Here is a 12,910-nt window from a genome sequence, read left to right as displayed (position 1 = left end):
TTTTCTATCATTGCGTCATCACTGGTATGTATATATAATAATTCGCAAATGCGACCTTGTTTCCTTTTTTTAATTTTGATATGTTGGATTAATGAATTGTTTTTTCTCTACGAAACATTGAGTTCTTTTGAAGTTATGCATTTTTGTCAAAGGTGTTGCTTTTGTAAAAAATATATGGTTATTGAGGTGTTGCAGATTTTAAATTGGTTTAATTTTTTTTCTACTGAGTAAAACTATAGAAGAAAATTGTCGAACCAATGTGCTATGCCGAATAGTATTCGGTTCTCCTTTTTCCTTTTCACGTATTGGTCAAAGCTTGATTGACACAGAGAGATACTCTCAAGTGAGAATTCATACAATACAATTGAGTCAATTACTCCACACTAAACACTGTTTCTTTTTTGTTTAAATTTTCATCTGATGTTTGATGCTTGATCATATTGAATCTGTTACTTCTTTTGATCTAAGTATTTTTGGTGGATTGAAACAGAATCTTTTACTTCATAAATCTAAACTTGCCCTTCATTAAAAAAGAACGTGAAACTAGAGACACATTGCTTAAAATAGTAGATTGAAGCTAGTCTGTTGTTGACAAGCTAAAAATAATAAGAAACCGAAATTATACTGCGACTACCTCTGTTGATGTAATTATGGATATAATTTAAGTTCTTATAAATGTTCAAGGAACAATTTTATTTATTTTTTTAAATAAGTTCATCAAAAAATTTGGTTTTTTAACATTTGATAAAATACTTTTGGTAAATATTCTCATGATCATTTTTGTTTTAACAATTTACAATTATCGTAAATGAGGTTATTCTATGGTTAAATTGAGCTTTTTAAAGAGACTTTTTCCTTTGAATAAATTTATTTTTTAAATATATTTTTTAACGATAAGTACACAAGGGTGATTATTAGAATATTTTTCATTTAATGTTTGAAAACGGGCGTCGCAACGATCAGTATAATCTAAGTATTTGTTGATATGGCTGGTTATACAAATATTTAGGGAAATACATTTTCCAATACTCTGATCTAAAGATGTCTCTATGAACGAATTTTCAACTTCAGTTTAATTTTGTTTACGTAACTTCCTTGACCCGATTAACGCGTTAATCACCGAGTCACCTAATTCCTATTTTTCAATGAAATTACGGCAAACATTAATTTTTAATGAGAAAATAATTTCGCTTTCCCATCACTCACTCTGCCGAACCACATCCTCGGTGATTAAAAAATCGAATGCATTTGAATTTTTTTTTATCATTTTTCTTTATTGCTATGAGGGAATGTTAATCTCCCACACGGAACGTTTACTTTTTGTCTTAAATTAGATGTGCGAAACATAAATTGGATTGTCATTTTTATTGATTTAATGTCTATGCTATATAAGATTCGAATCGATATTTTATGTATTTAATCCGGTAATGGATTGTAAAAACAATAATTAATGTAGAAACATCGATAGTGATACGTCATGGGAATGAATAATATGAATTAAAACGACAAGGGAAAAACATATGTAAATTTCTTGGTTGAAATAATCGTGCGTCTAGAAACTTTTTCCGCTGTCCAACATTCGCTTCTTGCGACTATCTCTACGTCGTAATCTTTCGTTTCGATCTCTACTACGTCGCCGTTCAGCTGACGGACAAATGGCATCTGGAGAACTATCCACCTTTTTCAGAACAATTCGAAATGTGAATGTGTGCTTCGGCGAAGCGCTTGCCGCTCTACGTGGAGATGGCGGTTCGAATTCGTTTGAGCTCGGTATTAACTGTGAAGCAGTGACACGTCCAGGACGTGGTTCAAATATGGAGGCACATCTTTGATCAGTACAGAGGAATGAACGGGTATCGGGACTTTGTTTGACTGTCAACGGGAAATGTTGTTTGGATTTATCGGAGAATGGACTCTTCAGTTCTGAATTACAGTGTGAAGTCCGAGAATGGCTGAGAAATTCAAAGCCAGAGTCGTAGCTGTCTCGCGAACTGTAGTTTGACGAGGTTTGTGCAGATAACGGACTTCTCGGCCGGTTCGGCGCAGAGTAATGTGTTCGCATGCCCAATGTATTAGGAAAACAGTCTCTACAGCGATTCGGTTCTGAAATTTGCTTTTTAGTTTTCGGTGTGGACAGACTGGCTGGTCCTTGATACTCGAAATGTGTTTCTAGGGATGATTTTCGGCCAGCATTTTCTGACCTCTGAAATGTTTCAATATTCACGAGTTCAATCGATGATTTGCGTAGATCAATCGGAGACTTTTGATCAATGCTTCCTCTGGGATTGTCCATATCGATAATTTCGAAACTCGACGTTTGATCTTCGTAACTCGTCGACTGATATCTTGAAATATCGAAACTGGTATAACTTGACGATGGGTAACGACTTTCGAAACTGGATTCGCGATTCCGGTCCGTGTCAACCATTTCGAAGCTATCGCCAGCTGAATCTAGTCGATTCAGATGCATCAATTCAGTGTCTGTGTCACAAGGACTTTTCAAATTTTCGAGGAATGGTGATCGAGGTGGATCGAAAGACGATCGTCGTGACGGTGGCATTATCTCAAATGTTGGACATTGGATTTGTAGATCGTTACTCTTCTCGCCTTGTATTTCTAGTAAATTGGCATAAATTGGTTCCGGCGGTTTACCAAAGAACGGACCTAAAGACTCTTTCAAAAGCTCAACATTTCTGTCCATATTTTTGTTTCCATCGTGCTCAGATTCAGTTTTACAGTCTAGCTGCTCTGACAACGCGACTACTTGAACTGGACTAGGACTAGCATCTTCTAAAGTTTCTTCGCGTATTTTGTCATGTTTTATATACGATTCCCCAACCTTTTCAAATCTTACATTTTCTAATTCAAATAAAGCACTGCTCGACTCTGTTTTTGAATCGCTACTTTCCATATCGCTCATTTCGTCACCGCTTGATTTCTTCTTTTTGTCATCGGTTGTAGTGCGTCGTAGTCTTAACGACATTTTGGAATTCAGCAACTTTAAGGACATTTTTGACTCCGATGTGGCTGTGAATAATTTGAAGATTCAAAAATTTGATGTGATTTATCTTCGGGTGAGGTTAGTGCTTAGTGCATTTATTGATGTGCTGTGCAATTTTTAATTAACTAAATATATTGGAGGACTCATTAGAAATTTCAGTCATACTTTGGAAGTCCTTGATTACAAAATCTAGCCACAAAACTCTTCTGTTTAATTTAGCCTTCTCATCCTGGCCTAATCTTAGGCACATTTGACTTCACTCATTAGCGATGCTTCAACGCATCATAATATTTTCTATTCATCAATACAGCTGTTACGCTCGGTTATGTACTACATAGGGATATACAAAAAGTAATTTAAAACTCACATGGAAAATCTAAGACTTTGCTTTGAAGAGACATTTGTTTCGTGACGGCAGATTTGGCAGCACGACTTGACGCAGCCGGAGAACTCGAAAATGTGCTCTGTCTCAGCAATGGTGATGCTGAACCTGATTCTGCACGAGAGAAGGCGTTCGCAAATCGTCCAGTTCTGGTCGTCGCTGTTGTAGGTGGCGTTTTTTTCGATGGTTTACGGACGAATGCGATTATTTCTCTAATAACGCTTCGCTCTTTACGCTCCTGTACTGGAGACGGTGGTTTCTCCTCAGTCGTTGCCGGTGACTTGTCGGTTTTATCAACGCTCACGCACGTCTCTGATATATGAGCCCAAGACATTTCGCTGGAAAATAAATTAGATTTTAATTTCGAATCAGATTTTTGATTGGATTTTATCTCTCCTCCTTCTTGTAAAAAAGAGTTTACCTGTTTGAAACTGTTATCGGTGGAATTTGCATATTTCCCATTGGGCTACGTTTGTCGGTAGGTGTGACGATTGGAATACATGTTATAAGTCCTTGAGAGAATCCAATAGGGCTTCTACGACCTTGTACTTGAACGGTAGGACTTCGCCTTCCATCATCTAAACCATTTATGGTTGGGCTCTTTCTATCTTGAACATGAACTGTTGACGTTGGACTTCTTCTATCAGACTCATAAAACCCTATTGGACTTCGCCGGCCTTGTATTTGAATGTTAGACGTCGGGCTGAGACGCTCGGGAAAAAGACTTGTAGGTGATTTTCTATCCAGTGGTCCCAGACCTGAGAATTCAATTGGACTTCGCATTCCATCTGCCGTGAGGAAACCAGGACTCCGCCGTCCCTGTGGACTTAAGGGAGCTGGACTCCGACGGCCCGGTGGATTCAAATTCAACGATGTGCCCATACTGTTCTTTCGACGATGTGAGGATCTCAGTGTTCCTTGTCGCGACAAAGAAAATGGACTTTTTGACGATGAACTTCCTGGACTTTTACTTTCTTGTTGCGATAAGCTGCCGGGACTCTTCTGAGAGTTGGGACTTCTTCGTTTGTCATTCAAATTCAACGGCCCTTGAAATGGTATGAAGGAATTGGGGCTTCTTCGCTCAGATGGTGATCGACGTGTGCGGAAACTTTGTGATTTGGCTTTTCGGATTTTCGGTTGATGGTGTTTGGAATGTGGATTGGAGGAGGGGCCGTTTAGCCGATGTTAGTTACTATTAAGCGAACCCAATATTGCTGGGTCGCTACTACCACTTGAGCTTAAAGTTGTGTTTGAGCCGTACGGATCACAACTTTGTACAGACATAGAACGACCTTGTGATTGCCGTGCACGTCTTACTCGACTAGAGTTTGGTGATAACTTTCCTGGGTCGACAGATGCTGGGTCTGCCTGCAAACAAAGTTCTTAAAATCCAACTCCGGCTAGGTTCAAGTCAATTTCGCCGATTTCACTTCGATTGATAAATTGCATAAAAAGTCAACAGCAGTCCAGTGCTAGCGTAAACTTTGTCAAAATCCACAAACTTTGATTATTGGGCTCAGGACACAGTTGACTTGTTCATCCAATTTTATTAACAATCACGAATGACAGAAATGTAACTCGAACCGTAGTTAGAATTGGTTTTCAATTTCTACCAACCTGATACGCTAATGCGTTCATAATGATCGCATATGGTACCAGTCCCAATGGATGAATTTCACGCATCAAAACGTTGGCAGGAATTTTATGGAATTGAATGTATTCCAGAAAATTTCCGATTACCTCTTTTAGCGGTATGTTCTGATAAAAAAACTTGGTAGTACATTTTAAATAGAGATGGGATTCAGTTTCAAAATAATACTTACAGGATTGTTGTCACAATATTTTTTACTCCACCTGAGAATTACATAAATATTAGATGTGGAACATATGGTGTGGTTGTTAGTCTACTATAGAGTATAGCAACGATACCGTGCAACAAATAATTTTGTTTTCTCATTTTTCTTTTATAAACAAAAATGAAATTAGCGTCGAATTTTTGTGGGAAATGTACAAAAACAATTTTGGGGAATAAACGAATACGAACGTAAATTGGATTGAATCACTGTAGTACTTACATAAGAGCGGCCTGAAATTTGGTAAACTCATCTGCCCGCAACTCTTCCCTAGCTAAAATTAATCTAACAACATGCTGTGGCAACAATGTAAAACTACCCAAATTCAACACCTCGTTTCCATGCTCGTCAACGAATTCCAAGACTTTTTGTACCAAGCTCTTTGTGCATTTGTACTGAATATATCTTTCAGCTGATGCTAATAACGCACATACTGTATCAACGTTTATGCAACATTGAACGAAACCGGCACAAGCTTTACGCAATTCCTCCAAACCTGAAATGAGGGAAAACGAATTTCTTTTTGTACTCTGAGTACGACGTAATGGAGATATGACTCGTCAGATCTGTATCAACCGAGTCGAAGACTAAAATCGGGAATTACATCCCAAGACTGCCAAAAATTGCCTTTTTTGTCATTTTGTTGACAAAGAAAAAAAAGTTTCAGAAAAACATTTTTTGGCAATCTTTGCAAACAACTCAACGGTTAGTTTTCGTCATTGTACTGAGTGATTCAACTTACCATAATAATCGGCTGCATTCATCACACCTGCAATTCAAAAATTTCACCATCATTTGCATCAGTCATTTCATGTAGTAGATATGTGCGCCGGTCAATTTTTGTTCATGCACTCGGCATGAAAACGGTGAAAAGTGTATCGGCGGCGGCTCGATTTCCATACAAATTTAGTCGATTTTAGTGATCGGCGGTTCCAAATTACGTCATTTTTAAGAGAAAAATTTTGTCAGCCAGCCGACGCACATATCTAATTCCATGACAAAAATATTATACCTAACAATGTGCGAGGCTGAAGAGTTACGCAACCGGTATGAATGTATTCAATCAATTGACGAAATACATCTGGTTCAAATTCTTCAATGATTAGCGTTTGATGTTGCTGGCCCGATGGCTAATAAACGAAAAACCACAGGCTTAATTCCAAACGAATATGATAGATATGATTAGTGTAGAAAAGAAAGTGAGTTTACTAAGAGCAGTAGTTTGTTGAAATAAAGGAGACATCTAAAGCCATCATATTGAGCCATTTTCAACATAATTGGACGATCTTCCGCTGATTTTTTTTCCTCAATGCAAATAGTTGCATTTAAAAAGTGTTCCAACATAATTATAATAATAAATCAACGATCATGCAGAACAAATAATTAAAAGTTAAACACAAATAAATGCAATAAAATCAACTGAAAATGTGGAACTGTGTCTTTGCAGTGTATTTACTTAGCGAAAGAATTTAAAATCTATAAGATCCAACAATTTCAATTCAATCCTATTCATTCCACGTGCGATCTTGATGTTACCACAATCATTCTCACTTTAACGTTCAATCCTATGATTGATATAAGAGATTTTATTTCAGAGTATTTTCGATCAAAACAAGTAATCGTTATCGTTATCGTTAGAGTAAATGCATTCGAAAGGGCATTTATTGCCAAGTTTTTAGCCCCGTACGAAGTGCTGTGTGTAATTGATGGAATTCGAAGCAGACGGTGAGGGCAAAGTGTTTGCCTATGTTCATAGATAACGAATCCGCAATAAAAATTTTGTCTGTCTGTCTTGAGTAAATCAAATCCGATTTAAAAAAAAATCCCTGAAAGGTTGTTGTAATAGTGAGGCTAAGTTCGAAGATGGGCATATTCGGGTCGGCCACCTAAGTGTTTTAAGGTCGTTTAAGGGTATCAACGGCAAAATAAACGATGGAAATGTAAATGAAACGGCAAACGATAGGTATTGTCGATACCAATTCAGTTTTTTAAAATCGGGTGAGTGGATTGTGAGTTAGGGCCTTAGAAGTGAAAGGCTACTCGGCCCTATGTGTATTTTGCATATAACTCGAGTGAATTTTATCTGTTTTTCGTAATTTTTGTTTTATTTGGAAGGTAATCGAAGGCCAAATAGAATGTTGTTGAAAAAAATTGTTAAATTTGGGTCTTTGGACTAAGGCCGCTACTAGGGCCCTATGTGTATTTTGCATATAACTCGAGTGAATTTCATCCGTTTTTCGTAATTTTTGTTTCATTTGAAAGGTAGTTCTCGAGGTCGAAACAGCCTTCTTCTTCTAAATTAATTCACTAAACGGGAGCCCTGAGAAAGGGAAAAGCGTTGGCTTTGTTTGTGAACTTATCTTCTGTTTTAGTCTAATAGCCTTGCGCTATGGGTGAGCTCTAGTGTTGCATTTAGTCTGTTTCTAAATCGCAACGTTAAAAAACTTGGCAATAAATGCACTTTCAAATATATATGGAATAAATCGAATTTTCAGTCGACAATGTGGAATCTATTAATTCCATCCTTGTACTATAATTCCAAGTATATACACCGTTCATTATTTAAATCAACGCACTTCAAGCATGAGTGGTACTCTAAACTTGACAGTGTTTCACACATCTGTAAAACACCGTTAAAAACCATTTAATATAAGATAGTACTCTATTTGACAGTTGTCGACTTTGATCATTTTTGCTTGAAGTGCATTGTTTAAATAGTTCGCTTTACAATTATTAATAGTTAGAACCAGAATGTTTCACCATAGCTTTTTATTTAAAAACAAATTCCAAAAAAAAATTACAAAAATTGTAAAAATTAACCAAAATTAGCCAGATTGCTCGAACAATGCATAACCAATAATGAAATTAAAGAAAGGTTGAGGAGAGTTTTAGGCCTTCACTTAGAGTAGGATCTTCTTAACACCACTAGAACACATTCCACATGAGAAATAAGTATGCAAACACAAGCGCTATACCATATTTTCCTAAAATTATCAAGCAAAAATCATCAACCAAAATTATAAATGAAGGGAAACTGATTCGTTAATGAAAGAAACATAAAATCCAGTGGAGAAGATTTAAAACGTGTGGGTGTCTTAGATAAAAACAATAAAGTGCTTCAGCTCTCGTTTTTTTTCGAAATTTGTTAAAGTGTGTTCCGAGTGCACTTCGGATTTTTTTTAAACTAAGCGAAAAGGAACTAAGAACTCAAATCATAAAGAATGAATTTGATGTGTAACATTTGGTTATCGTTTTCGGAGTTTTTCTCCGTGTGACATGCTCAAAAATTGAAGGTAAGATTACAAAATCACTGTTGTGCTTGGGTCATTCAATAATGTTTCTAGTACACCAAAAAAAGAGGATAATCTTCATTTTTACTATACACAATACCTGGATACCTGCATATAAAACGTTAAGAAGAACAGTTTTTTACAATAACGTTTTTAAAAAGTTTCTTGTGCAGAAGATCAAAACAAAGAAGGGTAAAGTTTACGAAACGATTTGGTGAAATAGAGTATGATTAAAGTATGATCCTCGCAAACGCAAAGAATTCGTGAAAGTATTTAGTCGGAAGCTCTCAATATTGATTTTCATGGTGATACGTACCACAACACTTTTGTCCTTACGTCCCTACTAACCCATTATCATGTACTAATCATGTCTAAACATAATACCACAATTCATTTAACCTCTTACTTCAAATAAAAGAATGGCGTTATTGATGTGGAAGGCTATGAACAATGAGCATTAAGTGCTTCGTAATGCGTTCTAATATGTCAAAGTGTGTGTCAAAACAAATGAAGTAAAAGATTGTGAATCCCCTTAGAAATGCTTAGATCCACAGAAGTAACAGATTAAATAATTGTTCTGGATGCCATGCCGTAGGTAAAAGGTTAGAAATCCCTGAGGATTGAAAATAACATGAAAAAAATCCATCCTTCGAAAGTGAATGTTCCAACCATGGCTATGTTGCTAATTCTTATATTGATGAAAGCTCCTAACTAAACTAGCATATCTGCCAAATATTTCATCATACGGTTTATACAGACAGAATAGTCAGTGGTGTTTAGTTTAGCTAGTAGAGATTAGACAATTTGTGAAAGATAGATAGATAATAATTTGAAAAAGGAAATTTTGGGAAGAAGTCGCTGAAAAAATTATGTAACAGACTTATCGACTATAGATGATATTGTCAAGAAATGTTACACAACAAAAATAGTTTTGTTCAAAAAAATTTACAAAAATGTTCAACTCATTTAACTAGAAAACAATTTTTTTTTTGCTTTTGTTTTAATCAAAATACAAACGAAACAAATGATAAATTTACCTCGGGTATTACAGGCAATTGTTGACTGAAACCACTTCTCTACAATGTATAGGACAAATACAAAATGTTTTCAAATAAATTATTTACAGATGATTTGTTTGGTTGTTATTTTATCGGAATTAAAATTGATGTTTTGGGTTCGCAGATTATTTTCAAAATATTTGTTCACATACAGTTCAACGATAATACTTTACTAAAAAATTGTTGCTAAATAATCGGGCTATAAATAAATACACGAGATTTGTGTTTGTATTCAAAAACTGAAAAGTCATTTGTGTAACAAATTATAAAGAATAATCGACGTCCATTTGTTTACTCATCACCTTTCCTCGGGTTCGTTATCTTTATACATTTTTTGGTGTTAAATTTGTATGGGGAACAGCTAGTTTCTTAAAACATTTACGGATTTAATGAAAAATAAAAATTATAATCGGGGGAGACAAAATATTCAATTTAAATGAAAAATTACTTTAAACTAAACAAACTTCAGATTTTATGTACATACGTTACTGTTCGTTTATACGGCAAACAGTATACGTAATTCTATCGAAGAAATTGGTTTCAATATTGTACCTGTTGGGCAGCATTTTGGAGATTCAACAATGGCTCGGAGGATCGTTTCAAGAACAAACGAAGTTTATTTTCTCGAGGCGGAGGATCTTTCTTGCGTTGCGGTGATGGAGCTTGATACAGCATCTTTTGGAAGACTCGTGAACGAGATGCCAGAACTGCCTGTTATTTTCCACACACAAAAAAAACATTTTACGGGCGAGTGGTTATGTTTTTTGAATTGACTGCTTACCTTCACGGCACATACTGGCTCTCTGGTATCACCAACCAAAAACGTTACATCGCACAACTCAGGCATAGATGCTAAAAACTTCATGTCTTCAGCCAGTCCAGTCTTATTTTCAAATGTTGTATAATCTGGCTCCGCATCGGCGAGCCCTGATAATGTCAAAACTTCCGGCATTTTTGCTAAAAGATTAAAGAAAATTTAAAGGACTTGTTCCAAAAGAATTATGACTCATTCATAAACGGCGTAAAACTGATTCGCGGACACCCAAGTATAGGACGACACACTTTGGTATACATAAAATAGGAAAACTTGGAGGAAAGAGGGGGTCAGAAAATAGATTCCATTATTTACGAGTGGCCCTATTATGAGAACAGATTCTAACAAGAGTCATTATGTGATTATCTTACTGACCGGATGGAGTGGATGTACTCTACATCTACTCTCATAAACTATAAAAGCTTTTCATTAAGTATGTTTCACATACTTTGCAATTCAAACATTTCATTTATTCCAATTTGCAGTTTATTCATGAAGCAGACAAATCCTTTGTCGACGGAAAGCAATTACACTTTACATGGAAAATGTGAAAGCAAATTTCATTTGTGAACTTCACATACTTTTCATCAAGGAATATTCACTCCAACAATTTTCATTTAGCCTTTAAAATTCAAAGTGTTTATTGTTTGCAAGAACTCCACATACACCGTCCGTGTTCAGCAGACCGTAGCTATTTGTCGGACGGAAAAGTATTAATAAATTCATACAATAGGATGTTGCCATAGTGACGCCCCAATTAAGTGTAAATTGATCATGTATTCAATAAATACGACCAAGGCTCCACTCGTATCTGCTTTCAAATATATTAAATGATGTTCACTGATGTGAAGTGTATGGATGTTGGTTACTCATTACGATATAGGAAAATTTTCATTGATGCATCCCGTTAATCGGATTATTTTACTTATATAAGCAGTGCTACGTTCAGTCTCCTATACTACACCTAATAGTCATATTATTCAGGCGTATTTTGCTTTTGTTGACGATTCGTAAATAAAATTAATTCGAAGACTAAAATTGGAAAATGTACGAGACGCAAGAAAACTAAACTCAGCCTAGACCCAATTAATTTACTACAAGAGCTAATTCAATTCACTGATGCCCTATATTATTGCCGTTGCGTATACATGCTCATTTAATTGTCAATACGACGACGGATCTATCAGGGAAACCTACACCGTGTTATATGTAGCTGATATCATTCGAGAAATTTTCAGTAAAATTCAGGCATGAGTGGTAAGAGTCTTGGTTCATTAACGAAAGCAACAAAATAACCAGAACGAGAATATTGCAAAATATAAATCTCGCCTTGCTATATTATACTCGTGTACATTGATGCCGAAGATAATAAAGAAAATGAAAATGGGAGAACGTATACGTCACGATTTGACGTCACAAAAATCGAACTGTGATAAGAGAATTTTCATTTTAATATACGAATTCAATGAAAGTGTATGAATCGGACAATGCTAAATCATATTTTTCATCAGTTTTCATTTATTTTTCTATTCAATTGATTGTTACCACACAACTATACTCAATACCGTATATGCTTATGGAATTTAAGTTGTGATTTTTCGTTTATTTACCTGTTGCAGTCAGTATATTTTGTTGAAGGTCACGCCTTAAAATTGATTCTTTCAAGTGGAAAAGCTTTTGTGTCGTCTCGACGTAATTTAAAGTGTATAGCTTTCTTTCACAGATTTTCAGCAACAGATTATTATATTCACATCAAGTTTGTGAGATTGTGTAAACTGAATTAATTGAACACCAAATATTGCAACAGAAAGTTCAGTAAAACACAGTCACTGAAAAAAATTTCCATTGATCAGATGCCACTACCATATTTTGCACAGTTTGTTTTTTCAGTTTGACTAAAGAAACAATAATGTATCCAAGCGAAATCAATTGAATATTGAAATTTTGTACACTACCAGGCACTTTTATAACTATTTTCAAAACGAATATTAACAAATTTGTCAACTAAATAAACAATTTCTAGGATTCTGCTTCTGATAACACGTCTTACCAATTCTGTAGATGCAACAGAAATGATGATTTTTCTTAAACGTGAAAATGATTCGAATACGATCCTGCGCATTTTAACTGTCACACTGGTGTGGAGAAATGAAATTTGGAAACAAATCAATAAAAGCTTTTCGATTATTTTGCTTTCATTCTACTCAATAGAGCTTTTTCGTAAAAATAGTCCAGTGTTTTAGGATGTCGATATTTTGTTGCTTTTTAAAGTGGAAATAGATCAATACAGGGCAGAGACGTTCTCGGTAAGGATGGTGTAATAAATGATCGATTGGTTTGTCTGGTTGAACGTTATTTTTATTTCATTTTACCAATATTTTGATGAAATTGGTACCAATTTCGGCTTTATAATGATAAAGTGATTTATTATATTGGTTAAAAGAAAGCAGTCGGATCGGGAAACTATTCCTCGAGTATAATTTTCCAATAGCAAACAGAGATAAGTTTCCTT

The 12,910-nt window shown here is 35.4% G+C and overlaps 1 protein-coding gene across 2 annotated transcripts; it reads right to left on the bottom strand.

Annotated features, from left to right (window-relative positions):
• Window positions 1-732: 732 nt before the first annotated feature.
• On the bottom strand, window positions 733-12,466 carry LOC119071402 (serine-enriched protein). 2 transcript variants are annotated; one of them, XM_037176279.1, is made up of 12 exons: window positions 12,009-12,466; window positions 10,366-10,541; window positions 10,137-10,295; window positions 6,249-6,366; window positions 5,979-6,005; window positions 5,459-5,732; window positions 5,207-5,237; window positions 5,001-5,141; window positions 4,694-4,751; window positions 3,805-4,543; window positions 3,369-3,721; window positions 733-3,027 (listed from the first exon to the last, which is right to left on the bottom strand). In XM_037176279.1, exons 2-12 carry the CDS (start codon window positions 10,534-10,536, stop codon window positions 1,553-1,555), a joined length of 3,546 nt encoding a protein of 1,181 aa, XP_037032174.1. In that variant the 5' UTR covers window positions 10,537-10,541; window positions 12,009-12,466; the 3' UTR covers window positions 733-1,552. The 2 variants fall into 2 exon arrangements, with proteins under 2 accessions (XP_037032174.1, XP_037032173.1); XM_037176278.1 differs by lacking the exons at window positions 733-3,027; window positions 3,369-3,721 and adding an exon at window positions 9,564-9,602 and having other exon boundaries at window positions 4,442-4,751.
• Between the last annotated feature and the right edge of the window lie 444 nt (window positions 12,467-12,910).

This window comes from Bradysia coprophila, assembly GCF_014529535.1.
Source record: "Bradysia coprophila strain Holo2 chromosome IV unlocalized genomic scaffold, BU_Bcop_v1 contig_144, whole genome shotgun sequence".
NCBI lineage: Eukaryota > Metazoa > Arthropoda > Insecta > Diptera > Sciaridae > Bradysia > Bradysia coprophila.
This window is presented reverse-complemented; position numbering and strand designations above follow the sequence as displayed.

Excerpts from the sequence above, each read along its gene's own strand:
- LOC119071402 (XM_037176279.1), bottom strand. The coding sequence starts at position 10,536 with ATGCCGGAAGTTTTGACATTATCAGGGCTCGCCGATGCGGAGCCAGAT. Across the intron at positions 5,238-5,458 it reads AAATTTCAGGCCGCTCTTAT|GTGGAGTAAAAAATATTGTG; the intron begins GTAAGTACTACA and ends TGTAATTCTCAG. Across the intron at positions 4,544-4,693 it reads AAACTCTAGTCGAGTAAGAC|ATCCACATTCCAAACACCAT; the intron begins GTGCACGGCAAT and ends GCCCCTCCTCCA.